The sequence below is a fragment of the Carassius gibelio genome, chromosome B9 (genome assembly GCF_023724105.1).
Source record: "Carassius gibelio isolate Cgi1373 ecotype wild population from Czech Republic chromosome B9, carGib1.2-hapl.c, whole genome shotgun sequence".
In the NCBI taxonomy this organism is placed as follows: domain Eukaryota; kingdom Metazoa; phylum Chordata; class Actinopteri; order Cypriniformes; family Cyprinidae; genus Carassius; species Carassius gibelio.
Window position 1 is genome coordinate 23,586,268 of NC_068404.1, and position 22,101 is coordinate 23,608,368.

The 22,101-nt window shown below is 41.5% G+C and overlaps 1 protein-coding gene across 7 annotated transcripts in view; it reads left to right on the forward strand.

Annotated features, from left to right (window-relative positions):
* LOC127964824 (collagen alpha-1(XVIII) chain) overlaps window positions 1-14,869 on the forward strand; it is a 73,518-nt gene extending 58,649 nt beyond the window's left edge. For 4 of the 7 annotated variants that reach the window (XM_052565207.1, XM_052565206.1, XM_052565204.1 and 1 more), the window contains 36 exons: window positions 443-555; window positions 1,099-1,125; window positions 1,544-1,741; window positions 2,058-2,084; window positions 2,295-2,357; window positions 2,487-2,573; window positions 2,660-2,707; window positions 3,389-3,526; window positions 4,183-4,245; window positions 4,778-4,822; window positions 6,173-6,295; window positions 6,378-6,446; window positions 6,525-6,551; window positions 6,657-6,755; window positions 6,856-6,891; window positions 6,981-7,070; window positions 7,150-7,179; window positions 7,324-7,359; window positions 7,455-7,514; window positions 7,599-7,676; window positions 7,921-7,956; window positions 8,061-8,114; window positions 8,209-8,280; window positions 8,383-8,448; window positions 8,555-8,585; window positions 9,008-9,061; window positions 9,263-9,297; window positions 9,382-9,504; window positions 9,591-9,744; window positions 9,836-9,900; window positions 10,002-10,133; window positions 10,923-10,955; window positions 11,093-11,401; window positions 11,487-11,684; window positions 12,748-12,863; window positions 13,243-14,869. In XM_052565207.1, coding sequence (XP_052421167.1) covers window positions 443-555; window positions 1,099-1,125; window positions 1,544-1,741; window positions 2,058-2,084; window positions 2,295-2,357; window positions 2,487-2,573; window positions 2,660-2,707; window positions 3,389-3,526; window positions 4,183-4,245; window positions 4,778-4,822; window positions 6,173-6,295; window positions 6,378-6,446; window positions 6,525-6,551; window positions 6,657-6,755; window positions 6,856-6,891; window positions 6,981-7,070; window positions 7,150-7,179; window positions 7,324-7,359; window positions 7,455-7,514; window positions 7,599-7,676; window positions 7,921-7,956; window positions 8,061-8,114; window positions 8,209-8,280; window positions 8,383-8,448; window positions 8,555-8,585; window positions 9,008-9,061; window positions 9,263-9,297; window positions 9,382-9,504; window positions 9,591-9,744; window positions 9,836-9,900; window positions 10,002-10,133; window positions 10,923-10,955; window positions 11,093-11,401; window positions 11,487-11,684; window positions 12,748-12,863; window positions 13,243-13,456 — 3,149 coding nt within the window. In that variant the 3' untranslated portion in view covers window positions 13,457-14,869. The remainder of the gene's footprint in view (window positions 1-442; window positions 556-1,098; window positions 1,126-1,543; window positions 1,742-2,057; window positions 2,085-2,294; window positions 2,358-2,486; window positions 2,574-2,659; window positions 2,708-3,388; window positions 3,527-4,182; window positions 4,246-4,777; window positions 4,823-6,172; window positions 6,296-6,377; window positions 6,447-6,524; window positions 6,552-6,656; window positions 6,756-6,855; window positions 6,892-6,980; window positions 7,071-7,149; window positions 7,180-7,323; window positions 7,360-7,454; window positions 7,515-7,598; window positions 7,677-7,920; window positions 7,957-8,060; window positions 8,115-8,208; window positions 8,281-8,382; window positions 8,449-8,554; window positions 8,586-9,007; window positions 9,062-9,262; window positions 9,298-9,381; window positions 9,505-9,590; window positions 9,745-9,835; window positions 9,901-10,001; window positions 10,134-10,922; window positions 10,956-11,092; window positions 11,402-11,486; window positions 11,685-12,747; window positions 12,864-13,242) is intronic. The other 3 variants (XM_052565210.1, XM_052565209.1, XM_052565208.1) reach the window with 1 other exon arrangement.
* The last annotated feature ends 7,232 nt before the right edge of the window (window positions 14,870-22,101 follow it).

Genomic DNA, 22,101 nt, shown 5'->3' on the forward strand with positions numbered 1-22,101 from the left:
CACAAAACATAATTATAATTAAAATAAAATATGAATGTATTTATGTATTTGTTTGTTTTTAAATAAGACATTATAAGCCTTTTAAGGCCATTTAGATATTATGAATTCTGGCATAATATTTTCATAAAACTTTAGCACATTTTCCCCTAAAATATTCAATATCATAACATGTCTATGTTTTACTTTTACAGTACATGTATTTTTTTTATTCCAATAATTCTCAGTTGTTGAATTCTTGTTTCTATATTACAGGCATTTTTTTTTTACATTAACTTAAAATATATGCTGTACATCAAATGCTAGGTTAATTAAAATGCCCCTTATTAATTTCTTATTTTGTTCTGTTGACTTTGGGGTGAGATATGAGACAGATATGTTTTCCAAAATGCATATAAGAAGTAATTATTATTTTTATGTTAATAAGATGCTCTTAAATTCACAGGTGCAAAAGGAGACCGAGGAGAGAAGGGTGCTAAAGGTGACAGGGGTGTTATGGGGCCAAAGGGCGATGCAGGAACTGGATCTGTGTCTGGCGGCGGTGCAGAATTAGTGAAGGTGTGTTGGGGACTGTGAACCTCATTGAGTGTTTTTGTGAACAGCATGGTTCAATAAAGTCTTGAGAACATGTCCATTACAGTCATTTAAATATAGTAAAGGATGTTGTTTTTGTTCAAATAATCCAGCAATAATATAGTTAGTTTAATTATAGACGGTTTACGGTTGACAAGCAACATTCATCTACAATTCAACTGATATGCAATCTTAGGTGTGTATATTTTGGTTAATGGTTCTGAATGTGGTATAATAGTCAGAATATTAGTTTTATAGAAGCAGCTATGTATCTAAACTATAAAACAGCTTTTATAAAAACAATAACCCAAGCACTGCTAATAGCTGATATTAAATGACTTCTGAGTTTATATGAAGTGGTTGTTCACCGGTTCCTTTTCTTTTATTGAATTGTTACATTGAAGTTTTCTGCCCTTCAGACTTCACAGTAATGTGTGAAGTCAATGATGGGGAGCCTGAATGTTCAGCCGTCTGTTAGAGTGGTGAGAGTGGCAGACAGGTCAATCATTTTTGTCTGTGTTTTCACAGGGTGACGCAGGAGAAAAAGGAATGAAGGTTTGTTCTGAGGCTTCTACCTTGACATAACTGTGACAACATATTTTGCACCTGTTAAAAGTGAATTAAAGGAAAAGTTCATGCCAAAATGAAAATGTAATCATTCACTCTTGTAATTTTTTTTTTAAAACACAAAATTAGATAATAGGCAAACAGATGGTCTGCCTAATATCTGTTTTCATGAAATAAAATACTAATAATGAATGCAAAATTATCATTTGTTGCTGAGTTCCCCCTTTAAGAGTAAATATTAATTTCCTATTTTAATGCATATTCGTTTAGAGACATACATGAAGCTTGAAGCCCATTCACATCAAGAACAATATTCTTTTAAATCTAGAATGATTTTTAAATCTACTGCATACCGTTATCATTATAGTTATCATCCTTGGTATAAATGGGCTTATTTCAATTTCAGGGCAATCCTGGTTTTGGTTATCCTGGATTAAAGGGTGACCGAGGCCTTCCTGGGCCTCCAGGGCCTCCCGGTCCCCCAGGGCCCAGTGCAGAGGTAGAAGTGACGAGAGATGGGTCAGTTGTGGAGAGGGTGGCAGGACCAAGAGGACCACCTGGACCACCTGGACCCCCTGGCCCTGCTGGAGCCGATGGGGAGCCGGTGAGTAGATCACAGTCAAAGGAATGGTTCAATTATTTGCTCTATTTTCTATTAGCGAATGCATTTCCTTTTTATAAGGAACAGTGTAATACCATAACCGTATGTGTCATAAGTGGTCTTGCATTTGCCGTTGATGTGTTAGAACAGTAATAGATCCCTATGGTGTTCCCCATCACAAGCGGAGAATGATGTTAATACAGGTTTAAGATATGCATCATTGCAAACACAAAGGCACATTGTGTTCCTGCCCTTGAGACTATGCATAATGCATTGGTCACATCTGAACAAAACTAATATTCTATCCTCTCCTTTATAGGGTGACCCTGGTGAAGATGGGAAAGCTGTAAGTAATGCATTTCATAAACCTCTGTTATAAAATAGACCTGGGTCAAGTACATTTAAATTTGAAATTATACCCTATTTGGGGGGGGGGGGGGTCGTTTTTACTATACAAAATGGGAAGAAAAGTATGATTGTATTTTTTATTTTGTGTGTATGTTTTTGCATTCATGCGTTTCATGTGCAAATAATGAAAAATCTGTTTTGGTAACAGGGTCAAGTTGGACCTCCTGGGTTTCCTGGAACTCCTGGGAGTTCTGGACTCAAAGGAGAGAAAGTCAGTTTGTTGATGTCAATTATCTTGGCTTATTATGACAGTATCAGGGTTGTGCACCATTTAGAATTGAATGTGAATGCCTTTTACAGTATGCCAGTTCAACTTTTTGTTCTAATGTTTTCATTTTAGGGAGATCGAGGTGAAAGTCAGCCAGGACCTCGTGGGCCTCCAGGGCTTCCGGGCCCACCGGGACCCCCATCTCTCTCAGATAGGCCTGTGAGTTCATTATTAGTCAGCTGTTTTTGTAATCGCTTTCCTTTTAAAAACTGTTTCATAATCTTTCCTCTGTATTTATTTTATAGACATTTGTGGACATGGAGGGTTCTGGGTTTGATCTGGACAGTGTGCGGGTACATCCTTATATTAACTTACAGCATAAAGTCAGATCTAGTCCTCAACATCTAGAAATCTCCATTTTGGAATTATCAGTGATTGCTGATAATCTTCAGTTTACTTCATATACACTAATGCTTGAAAAGTTTGGAGTTGGTAAGATTTTCTAATGTCTCTTTTGCACACCAAGGCTGCATTTATTTGATCAGAAATACAGTAAAAACAGTAATACTGTGAAATATTATAACAGTTTAAAATAACTGTTTTCTTTGTCTATTATATTTTAAAATTCCTGTGATGACATGGTTCAATTTTTAGTAGTTATTACTAAGGTTGTCAGTGTCACATGACTTCAGAAGTGTTTCTGATATGCTGATTTGATGCTAAAGAATATTTCTTTTATTATTCAATGTAAAAAAAAATGTTTTTGTGAAAACTGTAATAATATTTTTGGAAGTTGGAAAAATTGCATTGAATTGAAAAGTTTTGTAACATTATAAATGTCTTTACTGTAACACTGGATCAATTAAACATGCCCTTGCTGAATAAAAGTAGTTTTTTCTTAAAATAAAAAATAAAAATTTGTCCAGACATTGGATGAAGCAAAATGTGGGGGTTGGTTAACATTTTATTTTGTAATTCTTAATTTCTTTCTGTTTATAAAAGCTTGCAGTTCTTAACTTTTTATTTGTTGATAGGCAATGCCTGGTTTGCCTGGCCTGCCTGGTCCTCCTGGTCCCCCTGGTCCCCCCGGTCCCGCTGGCACTGGGTCTTCAGGCTCTGGTGGTTTTGGGCCTCCAGGTCCTCCTGGGCAAAATGGAGCTCCAGGTCAACCGGTAAGTCTAAGGTGACATGATGCATGTTTATAAGCATTGGTTTGGATATGCTGAGTCAGAATAAAGCTTTATAGCGAGACGTGGCCATGTGGGTAATGCGCAGTGTTGGGCAAGTTACTCTGAATATGTGATTAAATAGTTAAATAGCAGTAATCAAGTTACTTTTCTGATTACTTTATTTAAAAAGTAATTAAGTACATTACTAGTTATGTTACTTTTTCTGTACATCCATGAAATTTACATGAAAAAGTCAATTCTCTGATTGGCCATTACGTTACAGAAATCAACATTGCTTAACGCTGCAAACAAATGTTATAAATAGAAATTCTGCTTATGCTTGCGTCTGTTAATCATTTTATGTTATATTAGTTGTTGTTTTTGCTTTTATGCAATAGATGAATAACAAATTTTATGTTGGGATATTTCTGTATTGCAGGAGTCCTGCAAATGATTTTATTCTCCCACATCCCGCACACACACGAGGCTATTATAATGCGATAAATTACTAAAAAAGTAATCAAATTACAGTAAGGCGTTACGAAGTAATGCGTTACTGCCCAACACTGGCAATGTTTGTGCTCTGATTGTTTCTCCCTGTCATAAAAATTTTAAAATAATTAAATTCAAAAAAGGATCTTGTTTTTTTTTTTCAACAGGGACTTCCAGGTCCATCAGGTGCTGATGGAAAACCAGGCTTACCTGGCCCAAAGGGAGAAAAGGTAGGAAGTCCAATCTCTTCTATTAAAAACAAAAAAAAAATGTGTATTTAACATTGTGATTAATAAACCTGGAAAACCCTTCGTTAGAAATTAAAGACATTTTAAGAACGTTGCCTTAAAACATTTAATTATCTAAATTTAGCTTTTTGTGGATGCTTGTGGAGAGGAAACATGTTCACAAGCCAGCGTGATGACAGTAGTTGGTCTTATTGGAGAAATTTGTAAATTAAGCATACTATACATTTTTAAATGCATTATTTCATTATTTATGGCTAGGCTCAATGGGTGTGCAATAACATACAGCAGATATACAAATGTTAATCCAACCTGGCAGTCTCTATAAAATGATTTCTAAAACATCCTTATGTAAAAAAGTCACAGCAATCCATTGGTAAAAAAGTGTAGGAACCCTGTCCGTACATAGAGAGCTGTGCTGGTCCTTTAATGGATTTGGAGTTGTGTAATTCAGCTCTGTTGAGATCCTTGTAATGGAAGCTATCTTTAGACACTGGACTGATTTTGTGCTCCACAGGGCGATGCGGGTGAGCTGGGCCTACCTGGACCTGTGGGAGAGAAGGTCAGTTTGCGTAATATGGGCTCCTCGTGAGAAACCTTTAAAGCACTTGTGCAAAGTATGCACGTTCATTTGCATATCACATATCTGAATGTTAAGTATAAATGTCTGTACAAGCTCAGCAATCTGGAATGCTCTGTATGCGTTTAATAGGAATTACATTTGAAAGAAAATAATGTCATAATGTCCTATCCAGGCGTGATGAAACAATATCCTATGAGAAGTAATCTGTCTGTCTTCACAATAATGATTTCTAATATAAATGTATAATATATAGTTTTGTGGAACAGGATTTTATACAAGTGAGATTTCACTGTCAGCATCAGAAATACAAAATTGTAGGTAATTACAAACCTGTTTTTTAGACTATCAAATATTATAATTTTTTCTTCAAAATTTCATTAAAACTTATTTGATTTTGTTATTTCCAATTATCATTTATGTACAGATTTTTTTGTTTGTTAACCCCTTTTCAAAGACCCAGACTTTCAGTCTTAACGCATGAGTATCTATAATTAAAAGGTTTTTTTTTTTAATCTTGAAAATTGCTTGACCATTATAAAAACAAATATGACAGTTTAAGCAAAGTGAAATAATCATACATTATTTCAGTATTTATAGTATTTTATGAAAATGATTTAGTGTTCTTGGTTTGCAAGCGGATGGAATTCCCTTAATGTAAAATGAACATTTTCATTAAGATAAATATTTTTTCATAATCCTAATCATCCAGTCATGCTGTAATTTTGCCAAAAAATAAAATAAAAAAGAGACATAAAAAGGAGTCATTTTAATCCATTCATGTAAATTTATAGGGTTCCACAACAGATTGCTTACAGTGAATACTTTGAAATGTAATGGAAATAACATTGTAGAGCAGTTGTTCATTATCAAAAGTGCTAATTGTTGAAGAACAATGGAAGAATGGCGTTGCTTTATTGTGTCATGCCTAGATAAGACAGATTTCAGAAAACAGCTTTTTCAAACCCACTCAGGGTTCTTTTATGTTTCTGTCTCTGTAGCTAAACTCCTGCTTTCCCAGCTATCTCTATGATCCTCTCTTCTGCTCTACCTCATCCTTCTTCCTATAAAGCTGCAGGGAGGCAGGTAGCAGGTCTTGAGTGTGGCAATTGATTTTCTTCCCTAACATCTCAACTTTCTACACCACAGTTCTAATACATGAAATGAAATGATATATTCAAACACTGATGCTAGTGTGGAGTCTTTGTGACATTGCTTTGTTGATGCATTGCCTGAAAGTGCAAACTTAAATGTTGTGCTCTTGGTATCTCGAAAGCTTACTTGATCTAGTAGTCACCCTTCTCATTGATTTCTTTCTCCTTGTGTTTAAAGGGTACCAAAGGTTCTCCTGGTTCCCCTGGCCTTCCTGGAGAGGGTGGACTTGCTGGGCTTCCAGGACCAATGGGACCTGTGGGACCACCTGGTCCTCCTGGCCCAAGCTATCATGTTGGTTTTGTAAGTACTAGTCAGTCATACTTAGCATCTCAAAGTCTTTTAGGAAAAATGCACAAATACTGAGCTCTCTGTATGTGTTCAGGATGATATGGAGGGCTCTGGTATTCACTTCAGTTCAGTCCCTGGAGTAAGAGGACCAATGGGAGTCCAGGTTTGTTTTTCTGTTGCACTTTTATTTACCTTTGTTGATCTGTAGCAGTTCATTTACTGCAATCCTATTTAATTTCAGGGACCTCCTGGTGACCCAGGACCACAAGTAAGACTTCATTTATTTGTTTAAATGAGATTTTATGCTAAAGATATCATGTATAGGTCATGGCTAGAAGACTGTGTGAATTTATTTTTATATCTTGTTCCTCAGGGTAAGACTGGCTTACCAGGATTGCCTGGTGAGAAAGGAAGTGAGGGACCTCAGGGAAAAGATGGCCAGCCTGGTTTGGATGGCTTCCCTGGACCACAGGTGCGTTTCATTTTAATAAAACTCTTAGGTGAAAATTTACTAAACAGCCACTGATGTGCAGTACTTCAGGCTGATTTCATTATTTAGCATTTTCCTGCAGGGACCAAGCGGCGATAAGGGAGACCGAGGTGATAGGGTGAGTTTACTTTTGGTCTAAAGTGGTTTAGTGACTTTAAAATCATAAATGACTTATTTAATAATTGCTAAATGTGATCCTTTGTTTAGGGTGAACCTGGTCGAGATGGAAATGGACTTCCAGGTCCACCCGGCCCCCCTGGACCACCTGGACAAATTAATTATCATTATTCTGAAAATGTAAGTCTACACATTTATATTGCTTTTAGCCTATAATGGTTCATGTTTGTCATTCTGTTTGTCATTTTCTTTTGTACAGTATGATGAAACTGGACGACCAGGGCCTCGGGTATAATTTAATTTTTTCTTCTGGTAGTCTATTGATAGTATGATAAATGGCATTAGGATACCAGAAATGGTCTTGTCGGCATTGAAAAACAGACTCATAATATCAAATTTTGTAATATTCATAAATTGTTTATATGATTTTCAGGGTGGGGCTGGTCTTCCTGGTCAAGCAGGATTCCCAGTAAGTAATGCATTACATATATATACATGTAAACTGTATAGTCATAATTATGTGTTTCATAATCAATCATACACTCCATGTCTTTAACTAATCAGGGCCCAGTGGGACCAAAGGGTGACAGAGGAGAACCTGGCTCACCAGGCTATGGCATTAAGGTTTGTAAGCAAAAACTAATAGATAAATCCTAAAATGAGGTGTTTAAAAACCCAGAGTTGACTGCAACATCATTTTGTTTGTAGGGGGAGAAAGGAGAACCCGGCCTAATTCTTGGACCTGATGGAAACCCATTTTACCCTGGTGGACTAATAAGCCAAAAGGTTTCATTTGTTTGCTTTGCTTTGCTTGGTTTTGTTAAAAAAAAAAGAAAAATTGAATTGGATATTGAAGTGCCCACATACAGATTCGACTTTTTGCCGCTAAATAATTAAAATAAATCAAAGTTTCTTCATATTTTTAATGGCTTAACTAACATTCAAAAAGGAAAATACTTAAGATTAAATAGGTGTGCAAACATTTTAGTACTGTACATCAAAATGTATTCCTTTTTTTTCCTCTCTGTAGGGTGAGAGAGGGCTTCCTGGACCAATCGGACCTCCTGTATGTTTGCATTTGTTACATTTATTTATTTATTTTACGTTAAAAGTTAAAGATGTATTTGGAGCATTCTGAGCAACATCTAAGTCATACCTCGTTTTATTCAGGGCCCAGCTGGCCCTTCTGGTTTAAAAGGTGAATTTGGAATGCCAGGCAGACCTGTAAGTCTCTCAACTTTCATCAACAAAAAATATTCCTTGGCAGACAACAGCATATTCAACTGACTATGTACTTGAATTCATTTTCTGGCTGTAGGGCCGTCCAGGTGTGAACGGTTACAAAGGAGAGAAGGGAGAATCAGGGTCAGGCTCTGGATATGGCTACCCAGTCAGTACACCACAAGCTATTGAATTTGAAAATAAATGTGTTCCTTTGTAGATTGTTATATATATAGCTTTTCCCTCGTAAGTTATTTTGTGTCTTTTCAAGGGTCCTCCTGGTCCCCCAGGACCCCCTGGTCCCCCTGGACCTGCTGTGCCCTTGGACAGATTCGGTGTAAGTGCTTTTTGTGTCAAATAAGCTGTAATTCATGCATGAAATGTTGCAAAATGAGCTCCATAGGCTGGCAATGCTGAATTGAAGTGGTCTTTTTCCATTTCAGAGATATGAAGATCATTCGAGGAACTATCCAGGTAGGTTGTTACAGTCGTTCTTGTCACCGCAGATAATCAAAAGATATTTTGTCACAAGATCCTTAAAGTCAACGTGAAATAAAAAAGTATGCTTATTTATGTTGTTAAAGTACTTTTGTGATCTTACTATACATGATTTAACTGTGAATGGTTTCTAAAGAAAGATTCTTCCTCTTTTTCTCTTTACTGCTGATGTAATGAACTTCACTTGGGTCCAGTTATTTCCCAGTTGATAAAATCAAGTCCCAACCTACATTTTATTTCCCTTTTAATGACTTGTTTTGCTCAAACATTATCGACATTACAGGAGAAGCATGTATTAAAAACTGCATTTGATATTGATTTAAACAGAAATTAGTTCAAATGTCCAGATTCTAATATATTCACCAACACTGAGCAATGTGTTGTTTTGTTTTCCTAAGCTATGAAAGGAGAGAAAGGAGACCAGGGAGCTCCTGGTGTTCCGGGATCACCAGGTAAAATTTACCACTGTTTCTAGACATTCAGGGCCAGTGGCAGGTGAGAATAACAAGGCTGTCTCTGTCTCGGTAAATCTTAGTGACTCCCTGGCTAAAGTACCGGGACTTACTACAGTAGCTTGACATCATTATCAAATCATTGTAAAAGATATTGTGTTTTTGAATGTATTTAATGCAGTATTCTCTCTTTTTCCACAGGTTTTTCCTCTAACTTTGATATATATGCCCTAAAGGTGTGTGATTCTCTAAAGTAAAGTATTGATGATACAATTTACTTATGATTTATCCAATGCAAAATATGGTATCTGTTTCCTCAGAATGAGATGAAGGGGGAGCGCGGTGAGATCGGTCTTAAAGGAGAGAAAGGAGAGCCAGGAGGTGGATTTTATGACCCTCGTTTTGGAGCTGTACAAGGACCACCAGGAAACCCTGGACTTCCTGTAAGAATGATTGGTTATTTCTAGACACAACTTGAACTGAGGACTTGCCTGCATATAAATGATCTCATCAAAGACATCTTTTCCAGGGGCCTAAAGGAGACTCAATCAGAGGTCCCCCTGGGCCGCAGGGCCCACCAGGAACTCCTGGAGTTGGTTATGATGGTCGTCCAGGAGACCCAGGACCTCCTGGACCCCCTGGTCCTCCAGGGTCACCGTCATTGCCTGGAGCCTACAGACCACGTAAGAAAAAATGAGTACAATTCTTAACAAACAGAATATTTTTGAGGAACTAAATTAACAGACAGTGTTGTGTGATTTTTGTTTATTTTAGAACTTAGTATTCCCGGACCTCCAGGTCCCCCCGGCCCACCGGGAACTCCTGGCAGTGGATCTGGGGTGAGTGTGGGACACTGATGAAAGAAACTACTAATGGCACGATAAGATTACACACCTGGTACTTTATACTTTAATCATACCCATGGTATTAAATGTGCCAGCAGGTGGCTTTCCTGAGGTCTTATGACATAATGATGGCTACGGCACGCAGACAGACTGAAGGTGCTTTGATCTACGTTTTGGACAGAAACGATCTCTACCTCAGAGTTCGGGACGGTATCAGACAAGTGATGGTATTGTGCTCATTTTTGTTCACACCTTTTCATTTATAAAAAAATTAATTTCTTACATACACTAAGCATTGTTATAATAATCATTTGTTGAAAAAAAAATTGTCTGCCAGATTAAAGTTAATGTTTGATGTATAACCATTTTGTTGTCATGTGACAAGTATACCATAAAACAGGAAATCATATTTAAGTCATGACAGTTACAAGACTGTCAGGGTCAGTAAGTTCATATTTTTTTTAGAATTGACATTTTTATGGCATGTCAGGATTTGAGCTGTTTGTCATAAGAGATAACCCCGCACATTTTTTTAATCTTATTAAATAATTGTGAATAATTAAATAAATCTATGTTTTTGGAAGATAGAAAGATCCTTTCATTGCTGCAAGTCAACAACCAGAATGTGTACTTGGGCCCATCATCGCTGCTTGCAGCTTTATTATTATTATTATTATTATTAAATTATTAATTATTGGGAAAGTAGTTATTTAAGAACACTCAAGATGTAATAAAATATTATACTTTTTTTAGTTGGTCACACCACTTGCCATTTTTAGAGCTGTTAAATCTTAATTATGGTATGATAATATAAAATGACAACGTTTTTTTTCATAAACAGAAAACTGTCATGAATGCACATATTTCTAGAAACAGTGTTATAAACTTTAAAAAAAAAAAATCATAATTTCATGCATTCTTATTTGTCATTATATTTATGCATTTTTATTTGTCAAAATAACTTATTTGTTTTGTTACGTCTTCTCAAATTTGAACATTTTTCCTTTTATTTGCAGCTTGGAGATTATAAACCCTTCTATGGAGAGGTGGTAAGCAGTGTGAATAAAGCTCTTTTTTATTCTTTAACATTCAAATAAGCACCCACAGTTTAATCAAAGGAGGTTGGAATTAGTGGATGTGCATGTTAATTCCTGAAGGTATGACTAGCTTGTTGGCTTTTCCTCAGGACAATGAAGTGGCAGCGGTCCAGCCGCCCCCTGTTGTTCACTATTCCCAAGACCACACAGCTAACAATGGGGCAGAGCAGATTTCTCCACCACACCCGCCGATCGAGTTTCCAAGGAGGGAACCAGAGAATAGAAACCCCAATCCACCTGACTCCCGTTACCCAGATCCACGATACCCACCCTACACCGATCCTGTACAACCACACAGATACCCTGTACAGCCAGAGAGGAACCCCATCAATCCAGCCCGCCACCCCAGCCACTCTGTCAATCAACCAGAAGGCCACGTCCACACTTCCGGACCAGGGGTTAGTTCGGTCAACTTTATCGCAACATTCTCACAGATCCCCTCTGTTTATTTCCTTTCTGACACAATTTTCATTTTCTGTACAGTTGCATCTTATTGCCCTGAATGCTCCACAAGTGGGCAACATGAGAGGCATTCGTGGGGCAGACTTCCTGTGCTTCCAGCAGGCTCGCGCCGTGGGCCTGAAGGGAACGTTCAGAGCCTTCCTCTCTTCCAAACTGCAGGATCTCTACAGTATCGTGCGCAAATCTGACAGAGAGACATTACCGATTGTCAACCTCAAGGTGTGTAGCAGCATTTTTTTTTGTATCAATGAGATAGTATAGTTTTTTAAGATTTTGAATTTGCTCTTGTAATTTTTTTCAGATTACTTTTAGTTAAAATTGTTGTCATTTTTATTAGTTTTTTTTTACATTTCAATAAATGTACATTTATTGAAATGTATTTTTTATGGTTTTAGTTTTAGTAAACAAATAATAACCACGTTGTATATTCCATTACTCATATAGATATGAATTCAATGTATTTTAAGTACTCTAATAAGTTACTACAATCTAAAAGCGACAAATGTTGGTGCAGTGGATAAGGCACATGCCTTTGGTGTGAGAGACCTGGGTTCAAATCCACTGTGAGACACCAATGTGTCCCTGAGCAAGACACTTAACCCCTAGTTGCTCCAGAGGAGTGCAACCTCTGACATATATAGCAACCTCTGACATATATGGCCGGACGGAATTGTGGGTGGGGGTAGTGCATGTACAGTGCTCTCTCCACCTTCAATACCACGACTTAGGTGCCCTTGAGCAAGGCATCGAACCCCCAACTGCTCCCCCGGGCAGCCGCAGCATAAATGGCTGCCCACTGCTCCGGGTGTGTGCTCACAGTGTGTGTGTGTGTGTGTTCACTGCTCTGTGTGTGTGCATTTCGGATGGGTTAAATGCAGAGCACAAATTCTGAGTATGGGTCACCATACTTGGCTGAATGTCACTTCACTTCACTTCATTGTAAGTCGATTTGGATAAAAGCGTCAGATAAATTAATGTAAAATATATTAATATTATTAATAAAGCATCAGATCATATACTAAATATAAAATATTATGTTTTTTTCCCACTATGTAGAATTACTATTAGCCTAACACTGTCTGTCATGTTCTGTTGCAACTCTATGTTTTCAGCGAAAACCGTTTATCCTCGTTTTACTTGTTTTTTTATCATGCAGCCCAGTTAACATTCATAAATATATTTCAGTGCTTTTTTAAATGTTCAAAACTCATGACCCATGAGCTCACTAGATGATCTTGAATGTTTCTTTATCTTTTCATGGCATTGATATTCTCCTCTGCAGGATCAAGTCCTTTTCAGAAGCTGGGAGTCTCTCTTCAGTGACTCAGAGAGCAGGATGAAGGACAATGCTCCTATCTACTCGTTTGATGGCAGAGATGTCCTGCGGGACAGTGCCTGGTGAGTGCCAGTGGCTTTGGCTGCTCCTGTGAACCCTTCAAACAGACGCCTCAGCAGAGCATCCTGTCACTTTCCATTTTCCTTTCAAAACACTCAGAGTACTAGAGCTACAGATGAAAGCAGTATAAAGTATTGTTCTCTCTCTCTCTCTCTCTATTTCTATTCTGAATCTTTCAATGATTCAGAGCCCAAATTTTTGGCCAGTCCAATGATTGACTCTTCCTCAGAACTCATTGTAGCTGTCTGGTACCTTGTAAACAAAATGTAGTTTACCAGTTGGTGGATTTTGCAATTTTGGAAAGGTGTTCCTGCTTTTGAATGCAGTCTGAGGCTTTCTTAAACCACCTAAAATGACCGTTTTTCTTCCTCTATCCTGTAGGCCAGAGAAGATGATCTGGCATGGGTCCAGTGGCAGGGGTCACAGGCAGACGGATAACTACTGTGAGACGTGGAGGGCCGGAGACCGTGCGGTGACAGGCTTGGCCTCATCTCTGCAGGCTGGCCAGCTCCTCCAGCAGACCTCCAGCAGCTGCTCCAGTTCCTACATCGTGCTGTGCATCGAGAACAGCTACATGACACAATCCAAGAAATAAAGCCGTCCTGAAGAGCCTTTGAACACTCGACACAACCATTTATACAGGCCCAGTTTCGCTCCAGTAGATGCCTGTATCTAACGAATGGAGGAAAAAAAATGAAAATGACAAATTTGTTTTAAAAAGAACTGAGTCTGCCTAAAGGAGAATTTGCCAGTCATCTGTTCTCTCACCGTAACGCCAAAGAGGCAGGTTGAACGTGGAGGTGTTTGCTCTTTCTCAGGGCATTGGCACATATTTTTCAGGGGTTTAAACCAGAGAAGCGAGGCCAATTGAGGCAGTGTTTTTGAAATGTTGTATATGAATTGTTTGTCATCAGTTTTTTTTTTGTTTTTTTTTTAAATAAGATGTCTTAATTGGTATATTAACCAATTTTAGCTATATTTTTTGTGTAACTTTTTCCACTTATTTGTCTATACCGTTTTCATTTTCATCCACGGTTTGTTGGATACTGAGGGGCAAACCTGACATCTTAGTTTTAGGATTAAAAAAGAGAAAATATTTATTTTGCAATAAAAAGAGCTAAAATATGATTTGAAACTTTAAACCATTTTTTTTCTATTTAAGTAAGCACTTTTTCTTACTTCCACAGATAAAAGTGCAAGATTTAAATAGTTAACCGTAGCCACTCTCTCGAAAAAGCTCAAGTGGGCAAAAACAAGATGCTTTGAATACTTAAATTCTTATCCCTCAAAAGAGTTTTTGTATAAAACAAATATATTTTAAATACTTCTCTTGCATTTATGGGATCACTGTGTTTTTATAAAAAAAAAATTAATTGTGATTAATGTGAAATTTCATATGGACATTCTTCTTAGTGTCATTGTTTTACACTTCTGGTTGATTCCAGAAGTTTTGATAAAGCAAAGTGAATGATATAAGTAAAGAGGGGATTTTTTTAATGTAAAAAATTCTGTTACTCAAAAATAGCGGTTACATTTCCTATAACTCATTGGACATTTAAGAGGCTTTGGTTGCATTCGTTGCTTTTCACTGATGAAACCGCTGCTGACAGTGTTGTTTGGGAGAGACAGATGTGTTTTATGAAGACACTTTATCTTCTATCCATATGGAATTTCAGACACCTAATCCACTGTAGTGCTACTGATGAATTCAGTACAATCCTGTGGGCTTGTAGTCTTTTTTTAACCAGTTGTGCTGTACCATGTCTCAGAGGCACTGAATAAATGATTCTGTTTTTGTTTGCCACAGTTACTTTGGCACTAGTTCTTTTGTATCAAAATCTATTTTCTTAAAACCTGATCTGTCTACACATATCTTAGACTGTGTTCTCTATTCATGCACAATATTAACATATCAGAAATTCATTCACAAGCCATTTCATATCATGAATGTGTTTACTGTTCACTGACTGATTACTAAAAAAATAAAGGTACATTTTTCCTCTCCCAAGTATTAAGTTTGTATTTTAGACATTAAATTCATAAATGTTTTTACCTATTGTTTTCATTTGTGAGATTCATTTTCAAATCCACAATCATTAGATGTTTAAAAAGGTTATTTAATTTATTTAGTATTATATATATATTTTTTTTTTTACCCAAAATGGCTATTTACTTAAGTGATATACATAAAAACAAGAACTCACTGTCAGGTTAAGATTAAGTGGTATATATTCTTAATTCTAGTTCACATAAAAGCCACCTTTGATCAGCTTAAGTGCTCTTCATTCTCAGTGCTTGGAACTGTAAACTATGCGTTTCTACTAAATGCTGTTTAAGCGCTGAAATACTCTTCGGAAAATATCTTCTGTGCACCTATGGCAAAGGGCCCCAAAGTCCTGATTCATGCATGTCTCTAAATTGCACAGCGTGCCCCTTTGAAGACATTGCAATCCCTCCTCAGTGCCTATTGCACTGATTCTCTGTCCACCTGAAGGGTTTTACAGCCTGTTCAATGGGATTTAGCAATGTGGCCTTGAGAGGGCCTCAAGGCACAAATCAGAGACTGCTGACAGCGAGATGGTGAAGCGGCCCCTTTTGTATCTCAGGACTTAAAGGTCCTCTGCAAGCATTTCGGCCAGGTGCACTAAGTCTGTGGTAAAATAACCCATGGTCATTTGAGAAAGCTGATTAAGTGAAAATTAAGCTACATGGTGTGCCAAAAAATTACTTAAATGCTATGGAAATTAAGGAGTATGGTTTAAAATGGTTTCAGATGGAGAATGGATCATCACTGTGCAGGATGACAGCAGAAACTCTGCAGGAGTTCAGCATGACTGTCTTTATGATTAACTATTGTTGTGATCTGTACTGAAACAAAAGAAGACAAAGTTTTATTATAAGGTAAAAGTCCTTAAATGCACAAATCTTTTCCCAGAAACTTCCAGATGAGTAATGGGTGCAAATTCATGTATATTGAACAGCAGGATATCCTGCTACTGCAATGGGGGACCCTCAGGGGAAGTCATCTCGGTTACGTATGTAACCTTGGTTCCCTGAATAGGGAACGAGATGCTGCGGTGACGTCACCACGTATGGGAACACCTCTGGTGTGACGAATGTCTGAAGCCCTATACCATCCCGCCAATCCTATTGGCCAAATGGCGCATAGCACCACCCTGCGCATGCGCGAGCATGATATACCTGGGTGCAGCGCGCCATTTCGCTCAGATTTCATGACTGAAGATGAAGAGTTATCAAGGTACGGAACGGCCAGAACCGCAGCATCTCGTTCCCTATTCAGGGAACCAAGGTTACATACGTAACCGAGATGTTCCCTATCATAGGTCACTTCGATGCTGCGGTGACGTCACCACGTATGGGAACGATATACCAAAACGCCTGACGTACCTGATAACTGAGATCCGAGGAAGCAACTGCTCAAGCGGAGAGAACCCGGGAGCCAGGGGCCATCCTCACATCCAGACTGTAGGATTTGATAAAAGTGCTCGGTGAGGACCATCCTGCCGCAGCACAGATATCATCCATAGAAGAGCCACTGAGAAAAGCTTGAGAAGAAGCTACAGCTCGAGTGGAATGAGCCTTAACCCCTAAGGGCGAAGCGAGTCCGCGCGCCTCATAGGCCAAAGAAATCGCCTCCACCAGCCAATGGGACATGCGCTGTTTTGTAACTGCATGGCCCTTACTTTTATGTCCAAAGCAGACAAACAGCTGGTCAGAACCACGCCAAGGAGCTGTGCGATCCACATAAGTCTTTAAAGCTCTCACAGGGCAAAGACTTAGATCTCCTGACCCGGCCTCGGCAGGCGAAAAAGCTTCCAGAACCACTTGCTGAAAGCGAAAAGGGGTAGATGCGACCTTAGGAACATAGTTAGGCCTGGGCCGCAGCAGCACCTTCACAGAGCCTGGTGCAAATTCCATGCATGAGGGTGAAACAGAAAGAGCCTGTAAATCCCCAACTCTCTTGAGGGAGGATAAAGCCATGAGAAGAAGTGTCTTCAATGTCAGGATTTTATCCGATACGGTCTCCAAGGGCTCAAACGGATGCCCTGATAAACCTAACAACACAATGGATAAATCCCATGAAGGAACTCGCACAGGGCGGAAAGGCCTCAGCCGTCGCGCACCCTGTATGAAACGAGAAACTAATGGATGACGCCCCACAGAGGCACCGCCTATGCATTCGTGGTAAGCTGAAATGGCTGCCACGTAAACCTTTAAAGTGGCTGGTGTAACGCCATCCGAGAAACGCTCCTGGAGGAACTCCAGCACTGAAGCCACTGGGCAGTAAACTGGATCCACATTACGATTACCACACCAGGCTGTAAACAGTCTCCACTTGAAAGCATATAAGCGTCTCGTAGAAGCTGCTCTAGAACTCAATATAGTCTCAGTAGTTTCAGCAGAAAGACCGGGACATACTAACGCACTCCGCTCAGTGGCCACGCCCACAGTTTCCACAGATCTGGCCTCGGGTGCCAAATCAGCCCCTGTGCTTGTGATAATAAATCCTGTCTGATGGGAATCTCCCACGGAGAGCCCGCTAGCAGACTGATCAGATCCGCAAACCACGGCTGCGTGTGCCATCGCGGAGCCACCAGCAGCAGCTGTTCCACTCTGTCCCGGCGTAATCTGCATAATACCGCTGGGATCAAACGAATCGGAGGAAAAGCATACAGACTGGTCTTGGGCCAGCTGTGAGCTAACGCATCCACGCCCAGGGGCGATGGGGAGCGTAGGGAGAACCATAGCGGGCAATGCGTAGTCATGCTCGATGCGAATAAATCCACTTTCGCTTTGCCGAATATCCGCCATAAAAGATCCACCGTCTGGGGGTGTAATCGCCATTCTCCCTGTTCCAGAGCCTGTCTGGATAGCAGATCCGCTCCGAAATTCAATCGTCCGGGGACATGAATGGCCCGGATCGAGAGAAACTTGTCCCGAGACCACAGAAGAACACGCCTCGCCAGCCTGCACAGGGGGCGAGAGCGCAATCCTCCTTGATGGTTCAGATAAGACACAACCGCTGTGTTGTCTGATCTGAGTAGCACATGACGGCCGATCAGCAGATCCGAGAAATACTGGAGAGCCAGAAAAACTGCCAGTAATTCCAGTCTGTTTATATGCCAGCCGCGCTGAGCCGCTGTCCACACTCCGTGGGCTGGTCGCCCTCGACACACAGCTCCCCAACCAGTCAAAGACGCGTCCGTCGTGACAGTCTCTCGGAAAGCATAAATTCCCAATCGAACTCCTGACAGGAGAAATTCGGTTGACATCCAAATTTTCAGCGACATCACACACCGCCGTGTCACCGAAATCGTGCGATGCGGGAGACAACGGGGTGAAATATTCCGCCTTTTCGTCCACCACTGAAAAGGGCGCATTTGAAGCAATCCCAGACGAATCACGGGGGATGCTGCTGCCATTAGACCCAAGAGCCTGAGGCACAATCTCACCGTCACCGTGCGACCTGCTTTGAAGTGCCGCACGCATGACGCAATCGACTGAGCGCGCGGGAGAGAAAGCTTCGCTGTCATCGCGCGAGAGTCCAGATCTATTCCAAGAAAAGTTATCCGTTGAGAGGGAGTTAAAACACTCTTCTTGAAATTTGTTCGTAAGCCCAGGCTGTTTAAATGATTCAGCACAAGATCTCGGTGAGAGTGTGCTTGAGTCCGCGATTGCGCTATCACCAGCCAATCGTCCAAATAGTTCAACACACGAACGCCCTGGAGCCGCAACGGGGCCAGAGCTGCGTCCATGCACTTTGAGAACGTACGGGGCGCTAAAGCCAAGCCAAAGGGAAGAACGCGGTACTGATACGCTTTGCCCTCTAAAGCGAATCTGAGGAACTTCCTGTGTCTCTTGACGATCTGAATATGGAAATACGCATCCTTCAGATCGATCGTAATAAACCAATCGCTTGGTCGGATCTGAGACAGAATATTTTTCACCGTCAACATCTTGAATTTGCTCGGTCTGAGTGCAAGATTCAGACGGCGTAAATCCAGAATGGGTCGTAACCCGCCGTCTTTTTTCGGTACCACGAAATAACGGCTGTAAAAACCTGTCTCCATCTGAGAGGGGTGTACTTCTTCTATAGCCCCTTTGCTCAGCAGAGCTGACATTTCTTGTCGCAGCACCGCCATTTCCGTAGACTTCACCGTAGTGGGAAGAATTCCGCGGAAAGGAGGCGGGCCTTTCCGAAACTGAATAGTGTATCCGTGACAAACCGTGCGTAACACCCATTGAGGAATGCCGGGCAAGCGTTCCCACGCGGCCCGAAACAATATTAACGGTTTCAAAGCTTCCGCTCCCAGCAACGCCGTCATACGCGTTAAAACGACCGGACACGAAAAACCCGTGGTGTTCGTGCACCGGGGAAGCGTATGCGCCGGAGTCGTTGCGTTCCGTTGAGTATAATCCTGAAGCGTGTCCACGGCAGGAATTAGGCCAACAGATGGAACATCGGGCTCTGCCGCTAGCGAAAAAGCGGCGGCTGTGTGAGCCGTCATAAACGGGCCGTTTGTGTAGGGTCCTTGAGTCGTCCCTCGAACTCCGAAAGCAGGATTGCGCAGAGTGTCTGAGGGAGCGTCTGTCATTACAGCTCGATCCAATGTTGCTCGAGGCGCTGTTAGCGGCGAGACAATCAATGTTTGAGCAAGGGGACTGCAATGAGAGTGTGGGATGCGCGAAAGCGGTCCGACAGCGCTCTCTAGCGGAGGGCACAGTCCCTGGCAAGCAGCAGAAAGATCAGGAGCTGCTATTCGGCACCCGAGAACGAGAGGCTTTAGCCGTCGAGGTCAGGTTCAAACGCTTACGTTGACGCTGGTGCGCCGGAGGAAAAACCCTAGGGCCCCAGTCCTTACGAGGAGGCGCCATGGGTGTAGGTTCCTCTCGAGAGGCTGCTCGCTGGCGGTGAGAGGAGGTTGAGCGAGAACGCGCGGGCGCTTGCCGGCGTTCGACCTCCCTGGGTCTGCGGGGAATCAGCTGGCGGAAAGCGGCTGATTGTTGTTTCGCTGCCCTGAACTTCTCCACTACTGACGTGACAGCCTCACCGAACAATCCATCCCTGGAGACAGGGGCATCCATAAGGAAAGATTTATCCTTCTCCTTAATATCGGTGAGATTAAGCCAGAGGTGGCGCTCAACCGAAATCAAACCGGCCATAGTACGGCCCACTGCACGAGCGGTATGTTTGGTAGCGCGTAGCGCCAAATCCGTAGCTCTACGCAGTTCTTTAACTGCCTCCGGTGTGATGCCCTCACCTTCATCCAATTCCTTCAATAACTCCGCCTGGTAGGCCTGAAGGACCGCCATAGAGTGGAGCGACGCAGCCGCCTGACCAGCCGCCATGTAGGATTTACCCACCAAACTAGACGTGACTCGACACGCCTTCGAAGGAAGAAGGGGGCGAGACTTCCAAGCCGCGGCCGAACTAGGCGCAAGGTGTTCGGTGAGAGTCTCTTCCACCGGGGGCATCATAGTATAGCCATGGTTCGCCATATCAGAAACGGTGGCGAAATCCGCGGCCGCGGCGTTAGTAATCCGAGCCGAAAATGGCTGTTTCCAGGACCTCGAAACCTCCTGGTGGAGGTCCGGGAAAAAAGGCAAAGGCCTCCGGGGCTGTGTAGGTGTCCGACTAGTTAAAAAACGGTCGTCCAGCTTGGAAGAAGGTTGGGCCTCGGCCTTGTCAACCTCCCAGTCTAGCCCCAATTTACCCACCGCACGAGAAACCACATCCAACAGCTCACTGTAGGAGGGGGAAACACGCCTCTCCTGTCCGCTAGGAGGAAGAGGGCTAGTGTCGGTCGCGAAGTCCTCAGACCCCGAGGCCGCGGTGGATAAAACATCGTCGTCATAGCGTCCACAACCGAAGGAGATGGCGGTGCATGCCTCCGGTGTGGGAAGTAAATCCTCATTAGAGAAGACGACGGGCTCAGTATAAGTTTTATTCTGCAGCAGGGTAGGGGAGAGCGAGCGATGTGGAGAATATTCCAGCGCTGCGCTGTCCACAAAATCCATGTCGCACGTGTCACCCCAGGCCCTCGCCTCGTGCGGTGCCTCGGCAGTCGCAGAGGTGACCTGACGGGGGTAGACTCGAGGGCGACATTAGAGAAAACTTCCACCCTGGAGCGCAGCACTCTGAGCCGCAGGCCATCACAATGGGGACAGGAAGAAAGGCCGCTAAGCGCCGCCTGTGCGTGATGTAAACCAAGACATACTACGCACCTGTCATGAGTGTCCCCCGCCGTGATGTACCTGGTACATGGCTCCTTACATTTTCGAAAGCTCATCGCGTCCGCGAAGAGGAGTTAACACTGCTCGAAGAGATCGCTGGAGAACGCGAGACGATAGGGCACAGATGATTCGCTATTCCTGAAGGAATGAAATCTGAGCGAAATGGCGCGCTGCACCCAGGTATATCATGCTCGCGCATGCGCAGGGTGGTGCTATGCGCCATTTGGCCAATAGGATTGGCGGGATGGTATAGGGCTTCAGACATTCGTCACACCAGAGGTGTTCCCATACGTGGTGACGTCACCGCAGCATCGAAGTGACCTATGATAGGGAACCCAGGAAAACAATTTAGATTAAAAAAAATGTCTATCTGTCTTTCATAAATTTTTGTTATAAAGATTAAAGGCAAAAGTGGCTCAATTTAGCTTAAACTAATAGAGTGCAGCAGTTCGTTTCATCTGTACAATTTCTAAAATAACTTTTCGCCTCATCAGTCAAATCCTTAGTTTAGCACTCATTTCGATTCGTATTTGTCTGAAAGAAACGCTCTAAGTGGGAACGGCTGATGCTGAGAATCGTTTGGATAGATTCATTCTGAATGGTAGCCTAAAGAGACAAAGCACTAATTCAAAGACTCAACCGATTCATTAAAAAGATCCGACTCAAAAGAACAATTCGTTCAAGAATCAGACATGTCGTCGGTGGTTAAATATAAAACCTGTGTTATTTTACACTACAGTGTTTATTTAGCCTTTTATAAGGTTCTCATTTTACGTTGTCTAGTTTGGAAAATGTCAAATTGGTGGGCTACGGCACGTCAAACAACGATGGTTGGTGATGGATATTCAGATTTTGAATCATCAAGGCCTCAATACTTGACCATGACGTAAACCAGAGAAAAGAGAGTCACCAACAAAACATCTAGAATGGTTATCAGGTAAAAATATCATTCATAAGATTCAGCAGAAAATAAGCAAGCGCATT